This window comes from Ostrea edulis, chromosome 6, assembly GCF_947568905.1.
Source record: "Ostrea edulis chromosome 6, xbOstEdul1.1, whole genome shotgun sequence".
Lineage (NCBI taxonomy): Eukaryota > Metazoa > Mollusca > Bivalvia > Ostreida > Ostreidae > Ostrea > Ostrea edulis.
The window spans coordinates 37,782,276-37,807,008 of NC_079169.1; the positions used below are offsets into that span (position 1 = coordinate 37,782,276).

The following is a 24,733-nucleotide window of genomic DNA, read 5'->3' on the forward strand; positions in this document are numbered from 1 at the left end:
ACTTGGAACTAGATCAAATGTTGTAATTTGTTAATTTGGTTATTATATTTATCCAAATAGAAAACCGATTCTTAAAAAAGTTCAAATTAATTTACTTGAAATTTTCTATAAAAATTCAATATTTTCGCCAATAATTTAATAATTTGGTTTCCAACCCCCACTTTTTTAAGTTCCATTTTAAATTTTAAGACAAGACCTTGAAAATCATGTGAAATTTTAGAAATTGACATTACTTCTAATGTGTCTTTTTAAACTCTCAAATTTGATATCATGAATTTTTTTGTATACATCAAGTGCAAAAAGGTCATATTTTATTTCCATTACTTAAATTGTATTAAGTTTTCTTTAATCTGTAGTGTTAGAAGACATGATAATGTATCAATTTCATGTAATGGTTGATTTCTGTTACTTATATTGTACTGACACCAACAGACAAATCAAGTTTAATTTAATTTGAATAAATTTTAAGTGCAAAAAGGTCAAGTTTAGAACACTGTAGCTCAATAAGGTCAAATAAAATAATATGTGTGGTTCCGGTTACACTCCCCTGAAAAATAAGGTAGGTGGGGATTTTGTTTTATTTTTTTTTTATGATAAATTTTAAATGGAAACACAATTTTCATTTACTTTCACTTCTTTGCATGTACCATTTATATATATGATGTGATATATACCTATCAAATGGTAGGGATCACCCTAGTTTTGACAATTGTTTTATATATATATATATTATATACATGTATATATATATTTATTTATTTATTTATTTCAAATGAATAAATAAGTACAGAAAAAAAAAATCAGTGCATTTGTCAAAATCATGTTTTTGAACATGAAAATAGGAAATGATATATTTCAACCAGAGTACCAATCCCTTCCAAGTTTTTAAATCTATCCAACTTTTTTAAAAATAAGGAAGGTGATCACTCAGTATATTCAAACAACCTGAAAACACTATAATGTTTATGTAAGCACTCTAGTTCTAAGTCACTTTCTGTCGAATGTTAGATGGCCTGTAGTAAATGTTTACAGCTTAGCATCTTAGTGGTATCTATATATTGGCTATGAATGAACTTACAATTAAGCTTCACCTGAAGGAAAATTGGTGAAAAACCCATATGTATAGTGGTATATATGGACCCTGAAGCGTGCTACTACACCTCCAAAGCGTTTCGTTTCATTCTCTGCAGACCTTTTACCATTCTGTGCAGACCGTTCAGCGTTTCGTGCACACCGTTCAGCACTTTGGATAGGAAGGGAAGATACAAAACAAAATGAAAAAATCAAATGTGATTGAAATAGACTGAGAAATAAATAATATAAATGAATAGATAAAACAAATAATCACCAACTACAGTAATGATCAACAGATATGAGAGCAGATCTAGCATCCAATTTTAATTAGATTGTTGCATTTGCCTCAATTTTAAACCTATAGAAAACTGCATTCATTTTTGAGAGACAAAAGATATAAACACCTCTTTTATCATATGTCATATGACAAAAGAGGTGTTTATATCTTTTGTCTCTCAAAAATGAATGCAGTTTTCTATAGGTTTAAAATTGAGGCAAATGCAACAATCTAATTAAAATTGGATGCTAGATCTGCTCTCATATCTGTTGATCATTACTGTAGTTGGTGATTATTTGTTTTATCTATTCATTTATATTATTTATTTCTCAGTCTATTTCAATCACATTTGATTTTTTCATTTTGTTTTGTATCTTCCCTTCCTATCCAAAGTGACAGGTTCTTATCGACTGGCTAATTCTATGTCTAGATGCAAGAATTCTAAATATTATAAAATATATGTTTCTAGTTTTCATGTATACATGTATCTGTACAGAATATGCAATACTGTAAACAATGAACATATGTAATTTTCTTTTTTTTGTCCATCATTGTAACTTGCATTGATGTGAAATTTACGATTGTTTTCATGAGAAGTATACATCCCGTATTTGCACAAAAATGAACAAACAGATGTATTCACATATATATTCTCTACCTGATTTTAAAGTAAGTACAATCCAAGGGAAAAATCCGAAATATACCGAATGAATAGACCATTTTGCGCTCACCATTCACTTGTGTTCACTGTGCGCTCACCATTCACCAAATTGCTTTCACCGTTCGCTCTGCATGCGTTCACCGTTCACACACTGTGCGTTCACCGTTCATTCACCATTCGCTCTGCGTGCATTCACCGTTCGCTCACCGTGCGTTCACCATTCAAGTGGGAAAGTAGAACGTTTCAGGGACTGTATGCACTTCTTCTCATAAAAGAAAATATTGAAAAAAGCGTGCATTATATTCAGCAAAATATAACTGATTTTGGAAATAGTCAAAAAAAAGTTTAGGGTTGGGGTAAAAACTAGGGACGGTCAGGTAACCGGAACCACACATGTTCTTTTTATTTGGCCTAACAAGCATTGCGACCACAGTTTTTATTTTCAGTTTCCTAATTCTCCTTCGACGTAGAAATTAAAAATACACTTCCCAAAAAATTGACATTATTCCAAATGTCAGGTGCGAATCTCTTTAATGGTGATTGAATTTCAGTGTACGTGTGTTAAAGACTTCAATTTTCAGACAGTGATCACTTTCATTTACCATTTTCAGACAGTGATCACATTCATTTACAATTTTCAGACAATGATCACTTTCATTTACCATTTTCAGACATTGATCACTTTCATTTACCATTTTCAGACAGTGTGAATCACTTTCATTTACCATTTTCAGACAGTGTGCAGAGTTTGATTTTCAGATATTGATCTTTTAATTTGAAATTCCATATTTTTACAAACATCAACACAAAAATCTAATATTATCAGAAATACTGTGGTGTTATTTGGTGGTTGTTTGGTTTGGGTTCAGATTTTTTTCTTTGTTATTTTTCTGTTCAAGAGAACTTTTGTAAACAAAATTTGTCAGTCGATTTGAATTTTTTTTTTTTTTTTTTTTTTATAAAATACATTTTTGACCTCTTCTCAAGAACCACTGGTGCCAATTCAACCAAACTTTAAAATACAAAACATCCTTTGGTGAAGGGGATTCAATTTCCAAGGGGTGATGAATTAAGAAATAATAAAAATGGAAAAATACTTGAAAATCTTTTTAAAAACCATAAAGGTACTGACTATCAAATTGACATGTATGCATCCATGTGTGGTGTAACTTAAGTTTTTACCATTAACCAAGGTCAAGGTCCCTGAGAGCAAGGATACGAAGTTTTAGATATATGGGAAAACTTTTTAAAATCTTTTTCTCAAGAATCAAAGGGATATAAACTGTCAAAGAGATATGCAAGTGTAATGTATCTTGAGGTTTATTTATATCATGATCCCTGGGGCCTAGGAGGAGCCACATTAGGGTTTCAAGTGTAACATTGGAATATGTGAAAAAATCTATTAAAAAGCCTCAGATAAAGGTCGAGAAGGATACAACATATTGTTAAACTGATAAGTCAGCAGCCTCATGTGAAGTAGATTTGAATTTGTTCACTCCATGCCTTTTGGTGTGAAAGTGAGCAATGTGGCCCATTTAATATGGTTCAGAACCTCTGGAATACCTGTGAATAATTAAGGTTAATCGACCATTGGAAATTGACCTCAATTGATACTGCATGATGTCAGATATCCAGTCTGTTTGATTTTTGTCTTTTTGTTTTGTTTTGTAGTCGAGTCAATTTTTATGCTTCCACATTCCAAAGTTTATTTAATTCCGAAGAAATATTCCATGGAGAGGTGACAAAAGTAAGTTGCTGCTGTTAAAATTTTGTAGTATTGCTTACTGAAGATTTTATCTTAGAAATGGCATCTTTAAATTTGGATTTCTAACAGTGTATCTGCTACAGTGTTACTTGATTGGTTTGTCAGATTGAGGATTGCAAAATTCATTATCACTGATAAACTGATGTACAGTAAAATATGGTTATAACGAACATGTTTGTAACGAATTCACGCATATTGTGAAGTGGTTTTATTTATTCCCCTATGATAGGAAATTATTGGATATATGTAATATAACAAACTGTTTTTTGCTGGAAGTTCACTATAACCGTATTTTATTGTATTCTTATAGATCTTCAAATCTCTTTCAACTTAAAAAAAAAATTCAACTAAAACCAATTTATCATTCACTATTTCAAAGTCTTTCTATTAAAGTTGTAAATGATGTTTTTTTGATATACGTAAATAGTGAAACCCTTTTCGGTTGCATTGCAGACATGCTTTGAATTTGTTATTATAATTGCCATACGAGTACCTGGTAAATGACTTTATGATTGTTTGTTTGATTAAAAGCCCCAGCTGAAATATATACAAACATCATCTAATTTTCTATTACTTTGTTTTTGAATAACAATAAACATGTTTAAAAAGAGATATGCAGGTATGACATTTGTCTATTACGTTTGTAAATGTCCCGTTTGTTGCCTGCAGTAGTTACTTTGCATTCTGTTATTGTGCAAACAAGCAAAGTAGTTTATAGTCAGAATGTTGTAAAAAAAATAAATAAAAAAAAATATTAGTCAAATATTTTTAAAATAAAAGTGAATTCAGCCGTGACAGAAAAGTTTACTTGTCACTTGGGATGAAGGCATTAATGACATGCACTCGTCTCGAGACAATCTTAGTACTAACTTGTCCAGGATGAGTACTTTTTTCGCACCTTTTGAATTTGAAATGTGTGAGTTTGATATTGCATGTAAGTGATAATTGGAGTTCTATCACTCATCTCATCCATAGCACATACAGTAAAATATCTGTATCTCGAATATGGTTTATCTCGAATACCCCGCTTGAGTCGAAGTCGACCGCAAGTCCCAGTCGTTTTCCCTATATAACTGATTAAGAAAACTTCTGATATTTTGAACATGGTAATCTCGAATACTCCGCTTATGTCGAAATATTTTCAAGGTCCCATACCCCAAATTCACCTGGTTTATCTCGAAGTGCAGTCAATTTTCCGCTCTGCTTACCATACCCAGCAGGGTTCGAAATTACCTCATGTCCGTAAGTCCGAGACTAGAAAAAAACGTATCGGACTAGTAAACTCTCTATAGCGGACTAGTGAAAATCCGGAAATCAATCTTGAATTGGTTAAGATTTTAGCAAGATTTGTGTGAGTCTCTTAGATGTTTAAACTTGTGGTCGATTACCTGCATGGTTAAGTGTTTGTGTGACTATGACATCCTGATGTTTCAAACACATGAAGTGTGTTCGAGACCGCCGTTCTTCGAACGAGCACAAAATCTTGCCGATATCGAATTCTGAGTACGCATCACGAGAACGGGTTCGAGGTGCAAGAACTGCAAGTAGTGTGATCCAAGAACAAGCACGTTTTTGCGCACATGTTCTCGTCATTCGTGACTCTAACACAGGAGTTCGTAACACTATAAGCTCATGGATCGGTCAATCGAGTGAATTTTATTGACTTTATTGATAAAATTTCGACTACTGTGACTCTAAGAACTGAGCACGAAAACAACGGTCCTCGAACGTCGATATCGAACGCACTTATGGACGTTTATAAAAGGATTAACTCGGAGGTTACTGTATGCTTCTGAAGATCTTGAATGCAAAATAAAGTATTGTGGTCTTTTTATTCTGTAGGTGTCAGAAACTGAATTGCTTGCAACTGTGATGTGTTTGGTTTCATTAAATACTATTGAATAAAATGAAGATCATTTAATATGGTATACTGGACGGACTAGTGGAATGCTTTGCGGACTAGTGAACATCAATACTGACTAGTCCATACGGATTAGTGCTTGAAAAAGTTAATTTTGAACCCTGCCCGGCGTCGTTAAGTCACACATTCACATCCGCGGCTACATCAATTATAATTAATGACCGCTAATCCACGCTCGCTTTTTCCAAGTAGACCCAGGTCGCCAAAAATGGTTCAACAGCTTTGATGATTAGTGAAGCCTTCCAACATTACGGCTAAAGTTCACCGCCAATTATGAACTAACACACCCGATTCCAGGGATGGTGTTTTGAATGACACACGCTATATCATTAACATGTGGGTTGGATAAACGCACAAAATCGTCAAAGTGCGCTTGAAGGTAATGCTCTTATTAACGATAATGCATTTAATAATACACGCTTCCTCATTAAAACTAGTACAGAGAAAACACGAAAATTTATTTATTAAACATTTAAAAGTTGTTTTTCTAATCCGTCTTTTTTGTTTCTTACGTGATATCTTCTTTCATTGCAACGCAATAACTACATGCCAGTCGAGCCTGGGCATCAGTAAACTTAAAGTAAGCATACAGTCACGATCATCTTAATTTTGAAACACATTGTGAATTCAATTGGATGTTAATATATTTAGAAACGAAATGTTTGTCTTTAAAATTCCACAATATTAATTCATCAACTTGCATTAAACTATAAGAAACCGCAACAGGGTTGTTGTTTATTATGCAAATCCTATAATATGCATAAAGTATCCTCCTTCAAAAAATATCCAAGATCGATTTTGGATATCTCGAACCCCCGGATATCTCGAAGTTTTTTCGAGGTCCCTCGTACTTTGAGATAGAGATATTTTACTGTATATTACATCATAATGGATATCTTTGATTAGGGAGAAATGATGCTGAATTTTTAGTTGACTTTTTTTTGTGTGTAAATTAATGCATGCAAGTAGATTTGTACAGTCTGCTGGTGTTTTGTACTGAATTTCCAAATGCAAGCTTTCAAGCGGGCCCTTATTCTCCTTATTTTTCTACAACAGCCCTTATTTTCCTTATTTGAGCTTTAGAATCCTAAAAAGCCCTAATTTTTTGTTGAAATTCCTACATTTTCAAATTTTGAAAGTTTAAATAAATTTGACATAAAGTAAGTGTTGGAATTTATTAAATTTAGTCTTAGTATACTTTCAGAAAATGAATATGTTAATTAAATGAACATCTCAGAAGACATCTTGATGGTTATCAGCTATATTCAGCATTGATTGTGAGCCATGGGAGTCCACCTGAATTATATCATGGTTTGTGCTGAATGCCGAATATGGCTGTTGATGACCACTGGTATGATCTTCTGAGTGGGTAATTAGTTTTTGTATTATTGCTCTTGCAAATGGTGAGTAAAACATTTTTTCTTTCCAATTGATTTGTAAATTTAACCCTTATTTTTGTCTAAAAAGCCCTTAAAAATCCTAAAAAAGGCCCTTATTTTTTGATAATTTTGCCCTTAAAATGGTCCTTATTTTTTGCAAAATGTCACTTGAAAGCCTGCAAATGGCAATTTACAGCACCCCCCAAAAAAAGCATTTTACATACAATATTTGATTTATTTTTCAGTTGATTTGCTTGACTGCTCATTTTATCAGTTTGGGGGTTTGACTTTATAACATGTATGAAATTTATTTTAGCTAAGCAGTGAGATAAACTTGGAAGCAGAGAGGCTTGCGAAAAACAGTGAGCAAATGAGATTCCAGCCCCGCCCCCTCAGTTCACAAGTGTCTGCTGAGTATGTGTCTAGTACAGCCTTTATGAACATACATGTAACATTGAATTCAATAGATATGATCAATATAGTCCATATGCCCATGCCATGAAATAGCTGGGGTATATAGTGCTACACTTTTCTGTCCCGCCGTCATTACTTCATAATTCAGTTTCTGTTAATTACTCTACTACAGATGCACATATTCAAATGAAATTTGATATATAGATACTTCATGAGAATATTCAGGTCAAGTTCTTATTTGGTTGTGGTTAAATAATTTTGCCCCTTGGACGTAAAAAATTTCAATCAATTCATAGTTTTCTATCTCAGTCATAATTGGACATTTTTAATTGAAGTTCAGAATATACTGTAAACCAACTTTCATTTGTGATGACTTTATTTCGTAATTTACTAGTGATGCACTGGTTCACAGTGACTAGTTCTTAAGACCGAGATAAATTTTAAACAGATGCATAAAACATTAAAGGCAATTCATGTCACCCCCACTCATCTGGTTCATTGGAAAATGTCTTTATAATCTCAATGGAAATTCTACATTTGTTTTCGTCATTGACATGAAGTGTTTCAATTTGATAAATGATTATGTCTCAGGTCATCATTGTTTTCATAGGCTTTGATCTTGTTCAAATTATCAAATAGGAATAACAGTTTGTATTCACATTGAAAAATAGATTAACAGTGTTAACAATGCATTTTAGAGACTGTGTATGTACTTTTATGAAGACAATCAAGATTTGGGTTATATTCCACATAAGCATGACAACGCAATACTAAATTAAATCATTTTGGAATTTGATGTCCCACTTGTAGAGACGTCCACACATGCAGAGTCGCTTGTGTTAGTGTTGTACATTAGCTCAACAAAGCTAGCATGAAAATAGCTGAAATCTTATTACTGCTTAATTATGTTTGCTGTAGCAGCTTTGATAGTTTATTTTATTACACTTTAGGGTGAATGGTCATCCTGAATCTAATGGAGAAAATGGTCATGAACCCAGTCCGGGTGCTTCACAGATCTCAAGGAATACAGAACCCGAGGACAAACAGGAACCCTCAACATCAGGTAAATAAACGTACCTCCTTACTTATCTCAACAGGAACCCCCCACAACAATATCAGATACCAATCTCAACACAACCCCTCCCCCTCAACATCAGATACTGATCTCAACACGAACACCCCCCCCCCCCCCCCCACCCGACTTGCTCAAGTCTCTATGTTTAATAATTATTGCTCTCTCTAATACTTTTGATAATGCCAAACAGAGAATTTGCCATATGGAAATACTAGGAATGCAACAGCTAAACTAAAACATTTTGATTTGGGGAAAGGTCATAAAACACCCTACAGAGGGATACATGATGACAGATTTAATTAGGAGGCTGATAAGCCCTGTGCAGGGTTTACAAGTCTCTATGTTTGGTGACATTAAGTATGATAGAGAGCAGATATTTAGACTTCTGAAACACAGAAAAATTTGAACGAAATGATAAAGTAATAAAAACAACATATAGACTTGAGCAAGTCTACACCCCCCCCCCCCCCCAACATCAGATACCAATCTAAACACACACACACCCTCAACATCAGATACCAATACCAATCTCAACATGACCCCCCCCCCCCCCCCCCCCCCCCCCCAACATCAGATACCAATCTCAACAGGAATCCCACTCAATATCAGATAATAGTCTTAACACAAACCCCCTTCAACATCAGATACCAGTCTTAACACAAACCCCCTTCAACATCAGATACCAGTCTTAACACAAACGCCCCTCAACATCAGATACCGATCTCAACACGATCCCCCTTCAACATCAGATACCAGTCTCAACACAAACGCCCCTCAACATCAGATAAATGAATATAACTAATCACCGATCTCAACATGAACCTTCATACAGAGATTAACAAGTACCTCCACATGCATTAGGTAAAAATTAAGACAGCAAAATCTCAATTCATTTGAATTTCATCTCATTGCAGATCACGCAATTTATGAAAATAGTGAATTAGAAAATGATGTACAAGCAAAGGTTGACAACAAAGACGACAAAGAATCTGACAAAACAAAAAAGGCGGAAGACAAAGTACACGCTTCCTTACCCAGTCAGGTAACGTGTAGGGAGTTAGAAATTACATGCTCCCTTACCCAGTCAGGTAACGTGTAGGGAGTTAAAAATTACATGCTTCCTTACCCAGTCAGGTAACGTGTAGAGAGTTAGAAATTACATGCTTCCTTACCCAGTCAGGTAACGTGTAGAGAGTTAGAAATTACATGCTTCCTTACCCAGTCAGGTAACGTGTAGAGAGTTAGAAAATACAGAATTCCTTACCCAGTCAGTTAATGTGACTGTGGAGAATTACAAATTACAGGCTTCCTAGTTCTTAGTCCAAGTTTCCTCCTTGTCAGACTTTCCACTTTTACAATATATGATATACTAAAAATCTCAAAATTTGATAAAGCTCTGTAATGATGAATTCATAGATAAATGCAATTTTAATAGGCAAATGAAGTCAAAGTGAATGGTGACCTAGATGAAACAGTCTCACAAAATTCAGAAGACTCCGCCCCTTCTTACCCCCCTCCTGTCCCTCCCCCTGAGGAGCCTGCCCAGGAACCTGTTACCCCCCAGAAGCAGGAACCCTCGTCACCTCTGGGATCCCCGGCATATGAAACACCTCCCAATAAATTGCCCGAGTCCGAAGAGAAGAAGGAGGAGGAGGGAAAAGACGAGGAGGAGGAAGTACAGGAGGATATCAATCTTTATGAGGTGCCAACCTCCAACAAACCAGTGGAGTTACCGGCAGGTGTTCTCTATCAGGTAGGGAGCTCATGGATATTGATTTTGTATAACCTACAGATAATATATGACGCAGATAAATGTCTGTTTACCGCTGGTTTTTCTGTCAGGTGTATCACAATATCTGTTGTAGTGTTATCCAGAAGTGACTCTACAGGTGTGATTCCAGGGTTTTGTTACTTGAGAAGCAATGTTTAGTTATCTACTATTTCTGTCAGGGATTTTAGACTGATGCAGAAATAAAGAGGCTGCAAGCTGTAACAGAATGTGTTTTGTCAGGGTTGATTTTATAGCTTTTGTCTTCGATATTGTAGATTTGTCCAGTTTGCCTCCATGCAAACATTTCAGTGAAAACTGCTTAAACTGACAACTGTGTAAACTATTTCACTGGACATTTCAACCCTTATATTAATGCCTCGTTCACACGAAGAATTTAATTCGCATTAAACGTAAATTAATGCGAATTAAATCTGAACCGCGTTCACACGGAGATTTTAATGCGCATTAGTTTACTTCGAATTAAAATTGACGTCGCGATTTAATGCGAATTAAATTTACTTCGCATTAGCTCCGTGTGAACGCTAAGCGAAGCTAATTCGAATTAAATGTAGACGCATGCGTAATGGCCAATTTGGGTCACATGCATCATACCCATGGTCAGCTATATATATTAATGTTAGTTTTGTACGAAAAACTAAGCAAAATGATAATAATCACTAAAAACATGTACAAACAGCATGTCATTAGGTAATGTCAGACGTAAATCTGTGCTCTGCATAGGCATACTGAGTAATACATGTGGAAGGAATTGTTTTTAAATACGACAACAATGTTTTAAAATAGTGATAATATGATTTTCTTTTTTACATTTTTTAAAAACAAATGTGCCACTCATTGTTAATTTGTATACCATACGACGTCATAGTAGACTTATAATACGTATTAGTAATTAAAAATTACGTCACAACAGTAGTCAGCGAAATGGTGAAAAAGACGTTCCAAAGTTTTAAAATTGGGCCCATGAAGAAACAATATATTGTCTAGATTGAATGCTGGTTGTCAGAGGAAATAACACGTAATTTCTTGGGAACATATCAATAAACACGACAAAAAACTCCTTATCTGTAGATCAGCATGTAAATTGTAAACATGTAGTATACTACATGTAGGCCTATATAGCGTTTTGAACAAAGAATTCTGCATCTACACAATATTCATTAAAATATCTATAAAAATAATTTTCAATAACATAGTCTATTCTATTATTTCGCGCACCCTTTAATAGAGATGCATACGAATTTAATGCGCATTAGTTTACTTCGCATTAAATATTACCGCCATGTGAACGCTATTTAATTCGAATTAATTTAATGCGCATTATTTTACTTCGCATCAAATTTGATGCGAAGTAAAATTTAATGCGCATCCGTGTGAACGAGGCATAAATGGTTTTTATACTATTGTAGCGCTCTCCAGGGGAATGCTTACTGTCTAATTTTCAGGATTTTTGTCAGGATGGTTTCTTTATTCACTTTTCCATAAGTTTTGTCAGGATTTGTTTTAAGTCCAGAATGACCAGACTGATTTTTCAGCTAAAGAAACAGACTTTTCAATTTACAGCTTTATTGTCCAAGTTCAACTATCTGTGACATAAATACACACAATATGTCAATATAACAAAGATTCGATCACCTTGTTTTACGTACACTGTAACTTGAGAAAAATCAACACAACCTTGGCTTTTTATTACATTACTAAAAATCGGAAAAGAAAAGGGAGGGGGGACTTTCACTGAAACATATATCCTGGGAATGACCCTTAATATATATTTATGAAATTCCTATGCCTATAAGTATTATGAAAGTCTCTTAAAATATTCAAGAGACCTCAGCAATCTTAAACTCCTGAATTCAGAGGAATAACCTCTAAATTATCCAGAATAGTAATGTTAACTGACTTTTTATATAAATAAAACTGTTCCTAGTCCTATTTCTAATAGAATGCAGATAGTAATTTAATTAAGGGATTAACCCGTTAATTAAATACGCAAATTCCCTGCCGTCTTTATATAAACTGAGAAATTCGACAATTTACACTAATTAAAGGACACATCTCATGTTTTCAAAGTATACAATATTACATGCATTTTGTCTTCTTTATGCTTATAGTAATTAATTCTAATAGTTCGTTCGCCGAAATTTTGCGATATTTAACTACAATACAGACTTAAATCTTAGCCCCGATTTCAAAAAAGTCAATTTAATTAGGTAGGTAGTCACATGGTACAGTGACGTCACATGCGCCCTTCGGATTGTGAAAGTACTGCAAGATATTATTAAAAACTCAACTTTTAGGGGCCTAATTAATTTACCATGGGCAACATTTAAATTGATGTTGATAAATTGTCCGAGTTTTATATGTGTTCGCCACCAGTGCACACATATAACGATGTAAATACCCAAATATAGCGAGTAAAGCGTGTATGAAATCGGCAAAATTGTGAGTAAATAATGTTTATATGGGCCGCTGTCTACAAACTGTTTGGGGATGTTATTCCTTTACACATCTGTAATTGGCGCTGTTTTTCTAAAATAAACAGTGCAATCATTATTTATTTTTGGATTAGACAAATTATGATACGTTAAATTGTTGACAACTAGGCCCTATGCCAAGCTATTGTCACGCGTGCATTTTGGAAAGAAAGAAAAAGACAACACACACAAATCAATAAAAATATTCAAATTTAAAGTGGTAATCACATTATTTTATTTTGATAAAGCAATTTTATTACTATTTTTGAATTGTGATCTGCACGTCTTTAGGAAGTACGAAGTGGGAGCACGGCGTTATAGCCAACTGACACACTCAAGATGCTACGAGTTCAATAAAGAAATAATTTTATAATTCAATTTAAAGTTAGGAAATACAATATTCTATTATTTGTATAATTAAAAGTTCAATTATTTTGTATCTTTATTTTTTGTTGTTGTAAATCTACCAGTTGGTAGAAGTTACATTGCATCGTCGATATATGTTGTTACAAGGTGAAGGTCAGTTGATCCGAGTGTGTTTTGAATTTGAAGAGCAAAACAGAATGTATGCTATAGGCCTACCAGTGCTTATAGCTTCGATATATCCATTTTCTCGCAGTTTATCAGGGTCTCTGTCCAAGCGATGTTTGAAAAGGTGACTGGGTGTGTTTTTTAAGGTAAAGTTCTTGCTCCAACAAAAAAATTATCCATGTCTTTTTTCTCGTACCTTCCTTCGAAAAATTGAAAAATACTCAGTCTAAATCCTTTCTACCGACAACTAGTACACCCAAGCAGGGCACAAAACATCTTAATGCATTATTATTTACAAGCTGTTAACGTGACAATTGGTTTTTTGTCGATTAAATCTAATCTGTTTATGAAATGGCTAATAGATATTTTCAAACCCGAGGGCGCATATGACGTCACACAAAATGGCGCGTAAACTAGCGAAAGAAAATATGCATATCGCAAGATTTGAATTTCATCGCTTTCAAACTCGAAAACTACGCAAAATATTTCATTTAAAACACATTTAAAGTAGTTTTAGGCATAAAAAGAGTTAATTTTGCTGAAAAAATGAAAAAGTTTAGAAACATGCGTTGTGTCCTTTAAGTAATTAATTAAGGGATTAACCCATTAATTAAATTACTATATAACTAAGGACAGAAAGAATAACCTTCTATTTCCTTACACTTACTGTGCTAATTCTTATACGTCCGTTTCTAAAAGCTGGTTGAGGAAAAGTCCCGGAGAAAATCTACCGGCTGCTTATATAGACTTCTAGACCCACCGGAGCAACACACGCGTAAGGTTGGAAACCACCGGAGACACTATCGGTGCTTCCAAATAAAACATTAAATACAACTTTAATTATACATAAAAGTACATAATTGTAAATGTTTTACTACCAAAAATCTTCGTCTCTCAAATAAATGTCACAAACCGGAAGAAAATAGCAATATGCATTCATAAAGACCGCCAGACGAAAATAGACAGTGACCCGGGGTCATATGCATACATTACAACTCTTACGCGCCATACAATAATCAGTTCCGGTAAAAATGGCTGCCTACATGTGACGAAGGTAATTAGAACATTAAAACTTAGTAATTTTTGTAACATATCATTAGTGTTTGACAAGATCCCTGCAACACTAAAATAACTGTAGCTCGTGCAATGTAAACAAGTTACAAAAATCAATGAATCAAGTCATGAACATTCATGTTGTCCCTAATATTTACAAACATCGGCCACATGGCAATGTAGGGATCGTATAACAACACAAAAATATTTCAAAAATCAGCTGATGACAGTAAATGAGCAACCGATTGTATTACAGTGGAACCCCGTTATTACGTTTTCCATTTTGTCACGATAAAATAACGTAATACCGGGGGCAACGTAATAAACGTTCCCAGTGAAATCCGTTAAAAATATCGTTTGGAAATTGTATATCGTCCGTTGGTACTCCGTGAAGGGGTGTGTGAATATATCTTTACTGTTTCTTTGTTTAAAAGACTATGATACTTTGTTTTATTTACATCTTATCTTTAATGTCCGTAATTCTTCATGTTCTTATCCCTTTTCTTTATTTCTGGTGTAGGATACATAAGGATGTTTTGATAAACGTTGCTTTTCTGCATTCGTTTGGACCGCCATTTTGTTCAACTTTAAAACAATGCGTTCATGTAAATTTCTCTCAATAACTCGTTCCGGTTCGTATTCAACATTCGTATTAAAAAAATAACAAAACATCGTTTTTATTAAGTTCGCTAATTACACAATACACAACGCAATAAAAAAAAATCCCATCCAAAAAACAACAAAACTATAGACACAAAACGCACACGATACCCAACACTTACACACTTTTCTCACCAACGATAAACACGGAGAACAATTTAAGCGTAATCCACATAAAAAAAATATAATGATGCACGAAGATTTCATTTGCAACGCTAAATGATGGCACTAAAATCACGTACGCATCAGGGGATTTTAGAATATTCACTGAGGTAAATGCCGTGCACGAATCGGCCGATAACACAGGTCAGTTTGATTGGTGTATGTATGGATGAGATTTACGAACACCCAAGCTGCATATCCAAACAACGGACAATTTTTTAATTGAACACCATTAGTCACCTATGTCCAAGAAGTTACCCAAGCGGTTTTAACATTGCTACGATAAATCTTGTCTTTCATGTTTGGTACCAAAGCTGTCCGTAAATAGAGTTTTAATAGCGAAGGTAATCACACTATGCTGAACACGCAGGTAGTTGAGAAATTATTTCTTTGATTATCAAAATATGAAAAATTAAGTAAATTTCATAGAGTACAATTTCTAAATAAACATTATTTAATTGTTTATCACTGGCTTCGATAGGGGTATTCATCTGTATTGATGTCGCTAGATCTATCGAAGCGTGATCAGTCAAGCGTCTCTAATCCCCAAACAGACCAGGAAATTTACGTGGTGACTGCCTCAGGCAGTCAAGGTGTGAATGGCTTATTATTTTGAGAATCACTATTGAATAATTAGGGGTTTATTACGTTTTCGTCGGAATTTTTACAACGTAATACCGAGTCCCGGCATCTTAGGACAACGTAATAACGAGGTCTATTTTATATAGGTTTGTTAAGAAATGGTTTTGTGCTTTGAAATTCCAACGTAATATGCGGACTAACGTATTAAAGGGGGAACGTAATAACGGGGTTCCACTGTACCAGTAGATACAAGTATATTATTTATATTAACATGACAATGACATATATATACACGCATAATGGAGGCATCAGACTCCACACTATTTTCTCCAACACACTATATATTCCAACAAAATATTTGTTTCCCAGTGCATGTTGGATTAGGTTTCATAGTACCACAATGAGACGTCAGGCTGGGTGTCTTAAAGAACCAGGGTTTATTTTAATGCACGAAATAGCCTTGTTAATTTCTGTCATATGTTCACAACACTGTTCCTTGTTTGAAGCTCATATACATATAGGCGGATGTTATGTACTGTAAGTCTTAGTTTTCCTCTTTAAAGATAATCCCTAAAAATGTTTTAAAAAGCTATGAAAAATGGAAGGGTATAGATATCAGTTTTAGTGTGCTAAAACAGTGTGCTAAAAAAATTCTTCCTAGTTATAATTTGTAAAGATAACAGAAGCAAAAGCATTGGAAATGTAAATATTGTTAAATGTGTGATATTTCATCTTTCTCTTTTTAACTAGTTCAACTTTTTGTATCGGTTAGTTGTATCCGGCATGTCAATTGTGGTCGATGCTTTACAGTTAAAAACTGCTGTGGTAATAAGTACTCAAGTGACCTTGCTTTTCTTTGCTTTTTAGCTTTAATCACTTGTTTTTTAGGTCACCTGAGTAAAACTCAGGTGACATATTGCAATACGCCAGTTTCGAGATACGAACTCTTCTGTGTAGGAGGAGCATTTAGTGGAACTTTGAATGACTAAGTGGGACAGAGTGGACCTACAGTCAGCGAGGAAGACGATGAAATGTATTAAAAGCATCTTCTCTTTTGATATGTAAATGTGGGAAATACAAAATACTATCGATAGAAATGTTTTACTAAAGTGAAAACATAAAAACAATGTCATATTTGCAAGTAATATCTTAGATATGGTACTTATGACCAACGAAATAACGTGATATGATAAGAATTCTATGTATTTAATTATTCCCTAAATACTTATAACTTACTTTGTTTGTGTATCAGTCGAATTCGGGTTATCAAACAGTGTATGAGAAACTTACTGAGTACATTCACTTACGCAGTGATGAATATTAGTCCCACTCCCGCATGTAAACAAATTGTTTCGCGCCTCACTTATATACGAGAGTTATCCAAAGGGAAAAAACTCGGGTTTATCTCGAAACCGGCGTATTGGTTGTCATCCGTCCGTTAACAATTGAACTTTTTTAACTTCTTCTTGATAACTACCAGTCCAATTCTTTTCATATTTGGCATGAAGCGTCTTTGGGACAAGGGGGACATAAATTGTAAATTTCAGGACTCCAACACCCCTGGGGTCCTAGGGGTGGAGGAAAACTGCCCAAAATTGACCAATTTTCAAAAATCTTCTTCTCAACAACCGCACATGTGTAAGAAAAACTAAATGCATAGTGATGTAGAGCAGGAAGGCCTCTACCAAAATTGTAAATTTCATGATCTCTGGGGTAGGGGTACTGACCCCAGGGTGGGGCCTAACTTGGTATATAGTGTTTATGTGTAAAACACTTAAATAACATCTTTAGTGCTGTTGATACTAAATTGAAACTAAATAGATATTCAGAAAGAATAGGGTGTGGCCAAAATAGTCAGTTATTAAATACCAAAGTTGCTATAATTGTTGTCAAAACAGGACAGGCCTTTAATTCAGGCTACATGTATACATTGTAGGTAATTGAAAGAACGATACTTGAGATAACTTACGATGATCTGCGAAAATAGAATGAGTGAAACAAAACAAAAAATACGAGAAATAAACAATTTTTTTTTTCAAGTACTTGGTTACTGATTTTAGTAATCGATACTCGGACCTTCCGACGAGTACTCGAGTAACCAGTTACTCGTTGACAACCCTAATATATATATATATATATATATATAAGTAAGAGGACTTTGATATTTAGCGGTGTACTCCTATAGTGGCATGGTATCATGTCTTATGTACCTTTATCAATTACCTTTACCCACTTATGGAATGTCTCAGAGCTTTGATGTCTAGCATGTACAACCTCTATGATAACCTCTATGATAAAGCCTTTCAAATGGTTTCACAATTGACAACTTTATTTCTTTACTTCAACCTATGATTCACTGATCAAAAACTTTAACATTACTTAAATTTCTCACTTATGAGCAAGATGTTTCTGATATTTAGTGGGTGTAATCCTTATGACAATTTTAAGTCCATTCCTATAGTGCAAAAGTACTCATTGGAATTTTCTTATGTAGGCTGTGATACCGGAGGCTTTATATTGCACAAACTCAGCTTGTTTATTTTCTGGTTTCTTCTTTTTAGGTGCAGGCCACACACCCTTACACAAATGAAGATGAGGATGAATTGTCATTTGAGACGGGAGAGATTATTTATGTAATTCCATTTGATAACCCTGAAGATCAGGCAAGTAGGAGTTTTATATACCATGCAATGTTTTAAAGTGAGTAGATTAACGATCAATAGTGTATCTTGAATTTTTGTTATGCTCTCTGCAGTGTACAGGGGCAAATTGGTACTTTAAAAATAATTGCAAAAAATGATTTTTCATTGTGGAGGGTTATACAACAGAGTAATCCACGGTTAAACTTCAGCCCTAGAGTAAACCACGGTCAAACTTCAGCCATAGTTGTTCATCAGAATGTACAACAGTAAACCACGGTCAAACTTCAGCCCTAGTTGTTCATCAGAATGTACAACAGTAAATCACGTTCAAACTTCAGCCCTAGTCGTTCATCAGAATGCTACAAAGAGAAGCTGCAGTCTCCCTAATCAGGACTCCGAGTATTTACATGTATAAACACTCATGACATAGAACTGACCTTCACTCCGGGTATTTACATGTATAAACACTCATGACAAAGAACTGACCTTCACTCCGGGTATTTACATGTATAAACACTCATGACATAGAACTGACCTTCACTCCGGGTATTTACATGTATAAACACTCATGACATAGAACTGACCTTCACTCCGGGTATTTACATGTATAAACACTCATGACATAGAACTGACCTTCACTCCGGGTATTTACATGTATAAACACTCATGACATAGAACTGACCTTCACTCCGAGTATTTACATGTATAAACACTCATGACATAGAACTGACCTTCACTCCGGGTATTTACATGTATAAACACTCATGACATAGAACTGACCTTCACTCCGGGTATTTACATGTATAAACACTCATGACATAGAACTGACCTTCACTCCGGGTATTTACATGTATAAACACTCATGACATAGAACTGACCTTCACTCCGGGTATTTACATGTATAAACACTCATGACATAGAACTGACCTTCACTCCGGGTATTAACATGTATAAACACTCGTGACATAGAACTGACCTTCACTCCGGGTATTTACATGTATAAACACTCATGACATAGAACTGACCTTCACTCCGGGTATTTACATGTATAAACACTCATGACATAGAACTGACCTTCATCCTGATTTAAACTCTTATTATGTATTTGCCATTTAAATACCTGTAGGATTCCCCAGTACTAAGGGCAAGCCTTTCACTCAGAAAACAAAGAAGTTTATCGTTAGCAGCCTTGATTAATAAAACATGTATCGTGCTGTATTTGACGTGTTTGTTGTGAGTCCCATTCGCATCTAGGACAAGAAGTCGTTTACATTGACATAAACAAACTAAACAGTGTCCAGGTTGGAAGCTGATTTCAAATTCAGCACATTGTAATGAACAAAAATTTGACATAAAGCATATGAGACTAAAAGTGTTTCAATTAAGAAAAAATAATCTCCTGAAGAGCAACACGACCATGATTAGTCATACTAATAAAAAAAAGTTATAAACAATGATCAATCTCATAAATCCCATAAAAGATACAAAATAAGAGAATGGCAAACACAGACCCCAATGGACACACCAGAGGTGTTATCAGGTGCCTATAAGGGAGAGTAAGCTTCTCCTATTGACTGGTCACACATGCGTTGAGCCCTCTGTCATGATCAGTTAAACAGATTCATCTGTAGTCAAAATTAGTGTGTAAAAAACATCCTAGCAATTGATATGAAACACCTCAGACAGTATTCGACTTAACAACAGGTTGTATTTGATATGAAACACCTCGGACAGTATTCGACTTAACGACAGGTACGTGTATTTGCGAATAAGATCATTATAATGACCATAGAATTTGTAAAAATCTGACTTCAAATGAGACTATTGAAATCCCTGTAACATCAACTTATTTGTCAGTAGCCTGTCTCAATTTAAAAAATTATCATGTGCAGAACATACTCTCACAGATCAAATCAGTTAAGAGACATAAGCACTATAATTATGCTGGTCAGGTGATAATGGAATATTGCAACATAAATTTGGGAAGTTGACGATGGAGAAGCTGAAGCCATCTCATTTGTCTAAAAGTAGAGTTGTTAGTTTGCCATTTCAATAAAATATCCAAGCATGAAGCAGATATGGAAGACTCTATGGTGTCTCATATTTCAAATTCACTATTGAATTGACATACATGTATGAATGAAAAGATATGCAAGCATCCTCAGGAAGTGCATTGGGGGAGGGGGGTGTTAGAATGGGGTCTCAATAGTGGATCAAAGTTAATTAACATAAAAATATATAGAAGATTTTGTTAGGAATATATTATTTTGAAGAAAATTTGAAAAATATTTCAAGAACAAGAGGTCCATGATTATAGTACACTGTCATTCTCAGGTAGAGCAGATTCAGGTTTGTTTGTACCATGGTCCCAGGAAGTATTGTAAGGTGAGGCCACAATAGGGGATGAAAATTATATTACTATAGGTCATCTGAGTCACACAGGCAACATATTGCTGTTTGTTTGCGTCATTATGTTTTGAACATTTTTAACGTTTTGATAACTACCATTCTAATTTTTGTTAACTTTGGTATGAAGCATCTTTGGGACAAGGAGGACATAAATTGTAAATTTCAGGATTCCTGCACCCCTTGGGCTTAGGGGCGAAGCAAACTCTTGACCATTTTCAAAATCTTTTTCTATGCTATGTACTGCACATCTGTAAATTAGAAAAATTAAATGTATATAGTCAAATAGAGCAGGAATTAAGTCCTCTACCAAAAAAGTAAATTTCATGACCTCAGGGTAAAGGTTTTGACTCCAGGGCAGAGTCAATATTGGCATATAGTGTTTATGTGTAAAACATTTAAATAATAACATCTTCTTTAATGCTATTGATACTAAATGGAAACCAAATGGATATTTAGAAGGAGCATGTACCGAAATTGGAAATCTCATGATTTCAGGGTTGGTTCAAAATTATCCTGTCTTTATCATTTGAAAGACTTCTGCTTTATCGCAATTCACCTTTGAATTAGAACGCTTTGGCCGATATAGTATTGCGTTGTGTGACGACACAATTGAATCTGTTTGTAATACAATTGCGAAATGCAACAGAAACTCTCATTGGTCCATATGTATAAGTCCGCCCAAATTCCCTTATACGGGAGTAGTCAGCATTTGAAAACATGACGGCTAGATGGAAAAAAAACTTCAAAGGAAGGAAGAGAAAAAGTTGTATTCTTGTGTTGTTGTCTCATAAATTTAATATCAAAAAAATTCCTAACATATTTTCCTACTATACTTGTGTCCAAACATAACTTCAAATATTTATTAAAGCCCCATACGACCCAAAAATCTCGATCACAGCTTTTGATGGAAATCGAGTTCGTAGACGTAGCCATGTTAGGTATAGCCAGTCAATTCAAATCCCAGTTCATTTCCATACTGGCACAATAGCGTCTAGATGTGTACTAATACCCCACAAATATTTTAGCTAAATAGTTTAAATAATATACCACCCCAGTCCTATTAAATGATAATTATTCAAATAGCTAAACTCACAGCAATGCGGCTTTCATCAGTCATGGGCGGCTGTGCCGGCCGGTATCCATCTAATGAGCTTATGTAGCATTTTCGTTAATCAAGAGCTTATTTTACCTTTACAAAAACTGGTACAAAAAATGTTAATTTCTATTCAATGTTCATGTTGATAATAAATGAAGAGCGAATACATAACTTACAACCAATTTTATGAATACATACCAATAGCAATGGCTACGTCAACAAATGAAATCATTTGAAGCTGCGAGTTTTCGGGTCGTGTGTGGTTTTAATGAATATTTGAAGGTATGTTTGGACACAAGTATATAGTAGGAAAATATGTTAAGATTTTTTTATATTGGGTTTATGAGACAGCAACACAAAATACACCGATATCAGGCCTCAACCGTCCGCAGCTTTTTGTGACCCGTAAATGGAAGGTTTTTATAAGAGGTGGATCTTTTTAGAAAGCTATAGTTCTCCAGCTACACTGAATCCGCTCGAGAACGTGGGCGGGCTGTAATCGGCCAATGAAAACTCTTGTTGTATTACATCAAACATGTCATTCAAATTGTTCAATCGTCTCATTCAATTGTGTCGTCACACAACGCAATACTATATCGGGTAAAGCGTTCTAATTCAAGGGTGAATTGCGATAATTTTACTGATACTATATAAAACTAAATTTACCAAAATTGAAGTCCATTTGTTTGGAAAAAATAATAATTATTCAGAAAAAATGAAAGACATGAAGATTTTCCATTAATATACAGTAAAATATCTGTATCTCGAATACCCCGTTTGAGTCGAAATCGACAGCCGGTCCCGGCCGTTTTCCCTATATACATGATTAAAAAAAACTTCTGATATTTCGAATACGGTAATCTCGAATACTCTGCTTATTTCGAAGTATTTTCAAGGTCCCATACCCCAAATTCACCTGGTTTATCTCGAAATACAGTCAATTTTCTGCTCTGCTTACCATACCTGGTGTCATTGAGTCACACATTCACGCCCGCGGCTACACCAATTATAATTAATGACCGCTAATCCACGCTCACTTTTACCGAGTAGACCCAGATCACCATAAATGGTTCTACAGCTTGGGTGATTAGTGAAGCCTTCCAACATTACGGCTAAAGTTCACCGCCAATTATGAACTAACACACCCGATTCCAGGGATGGTGTTTTGAATGACACACGCTATATCATTAACATGTGGGTTAGATAAATGCACAAAATCGTCAAAAGTATGCTTGAAGGTAATGCTCTTATTAACGATAATGCATTTAATAATACACACTTCATCATTAAAACTAGTACAGAGAAAACACGAAAATTTATTTAATAAACATTTAAAAGTTGTTTTTTTTTAAATCCGTCTTTTTTGTTTCTTACGTGATAGGTTCTTTCATTACAACGCAATAACTACATCCCAGTCGAGCCTGGGCATCAGTAAACTTAAATTTAGTAAGCATACAGGCCTGATCATCTTAATTTTGAAACACATTGTGAATTCAATTGGATGTTTATATATACTACTCAAAATTTGATAAGGATCATAGATATTTTTCTGTTTAAAAAATTAATAACTGCATAACTGGCAATATTGTGTCCAAGTGAAATCAAAAACGTCTTCAACAAACTTGCACGTGCATTTCATGCCATGGGAAATGTGTTTCTCATCACAGTTTATGCTTTTGCTACCATTGTACGATTTTCACTCAGGCATAAGTGTCTGATTCTTTCTAAAATTTCAAACTCACTTGAGTGTTTACACTACGTTTATCAACACAATGCCCCCTCAACGTGTAAGGCGTCGCCTGACGACAGAACAACTGGGCAGATGTATTGGAATGCTTGACGCTGGCTATTCACAACGTGACGTTGCAAATGCACTAAACGTCAGCCAGAGCGTTGTAAACAGGGCCTGGAACCGACAGCAAACTTTTAGTACAGCAGTACACCGACATGGGGGTGGTCGTCAGAGGTCGACAACCCAACGCCAAGACCATTTTCTGGCTCTTCAGGCACGACGCCATCCCTTCTGGACAGCAACCAGCCTACGTAATGACCTCCTGAACGCCTCGGGGGTAAATGTGTCCACTCAGACGATACGGAATTGGCTTCACAATGCAGGTCTCAACTCAAGAAGGGCATGCGTCCGAGTCCCTCTGACTGTTCGACACCGGCGGGAGCGATTGGACTGGACTGAAGATCATGTCACTTGAACACAGAACGATTGGGTTCAAGTTCTGATCACCGATGAGTCCAGGTATTGTTTGGACTTAACAGACAGGAGGCATCGAGTGTGGCGACAACAACGTGAATGTTTCCATGATGCCAACATCAGTGAACATGACCGTTATGGTGGTGGTTCCATCATGGTCTGGGGTGGAATCAGCAGGGATGGAAGAACAGATCTTCATGTCCTGGAGAGAGGAACAATGACGGGGGTGCGGTACCGGGATGAGATCCTCGATGTTTACGTCAGACCCTACGCTGGTGCTGTTGGCCCTGAGTTCATCCTGATGGATGATAACGCCCGTCCTCATCGCACCAGGGTGGTGGAGCAGTACCTTCAGCAGGAGACAATTGTCTGTATGGACTGGCCAGCGCGCTCGCCGGACTTGAACCCGATTGAGCATGTATGGAACATGCTGCAGGTTGCCCTTTCACGCCATAGAGCACAACCCATGACTTTGGCAGAGCTATGAAACGCCCTCGTGGAAGAGTGGAACAACCTTCCCATGGGAAACATCCGGGTGCTTATTGACAGCATGGCTCGACGTT

The 24,733-nt window shown here is 35.4% G+C and overlaps 1 protein-coding gene across 1 annotated transcript in view; it reads left to right on the top strand.

Annotated features, from left to right (window-relative positions):
* The window catches only part of LOC125666502 (myc box-dependent-interacting protein 1), a 71,121-nt gene that overhangs the window by 36,678 nt on the left and 9,710 nt on the right, over window positions 1–24,733 (top strand). Inside the window, exons 8-13 of the mRNA XM_048899662.2 lie at window positions 3,684–3,759; window positions 7,394–7,491; window positions 8,442–8,554; window positions 9,481–9,608; window positions 10,002–10,319; window positions 18,379–18,480. Coding sequence (XP_048755619.1) covers window positions 3,684–3,759; window positions 7,394–7,491; window positions 8,442–8,554; window positions 9,481–9,608; window positions 10,002–10,319; window positions 18,379–18,480 — 835 coding nt within the window. The remainder of the gene's footprint in view (window positions 1–3,683; window positions 3,760–7,393; window positions 7,492–8,441; window positions 8,555–9,480; window positions 9,609–10,001; window positions 10,320–18,378; window positions 18,481–24,733) is intronic.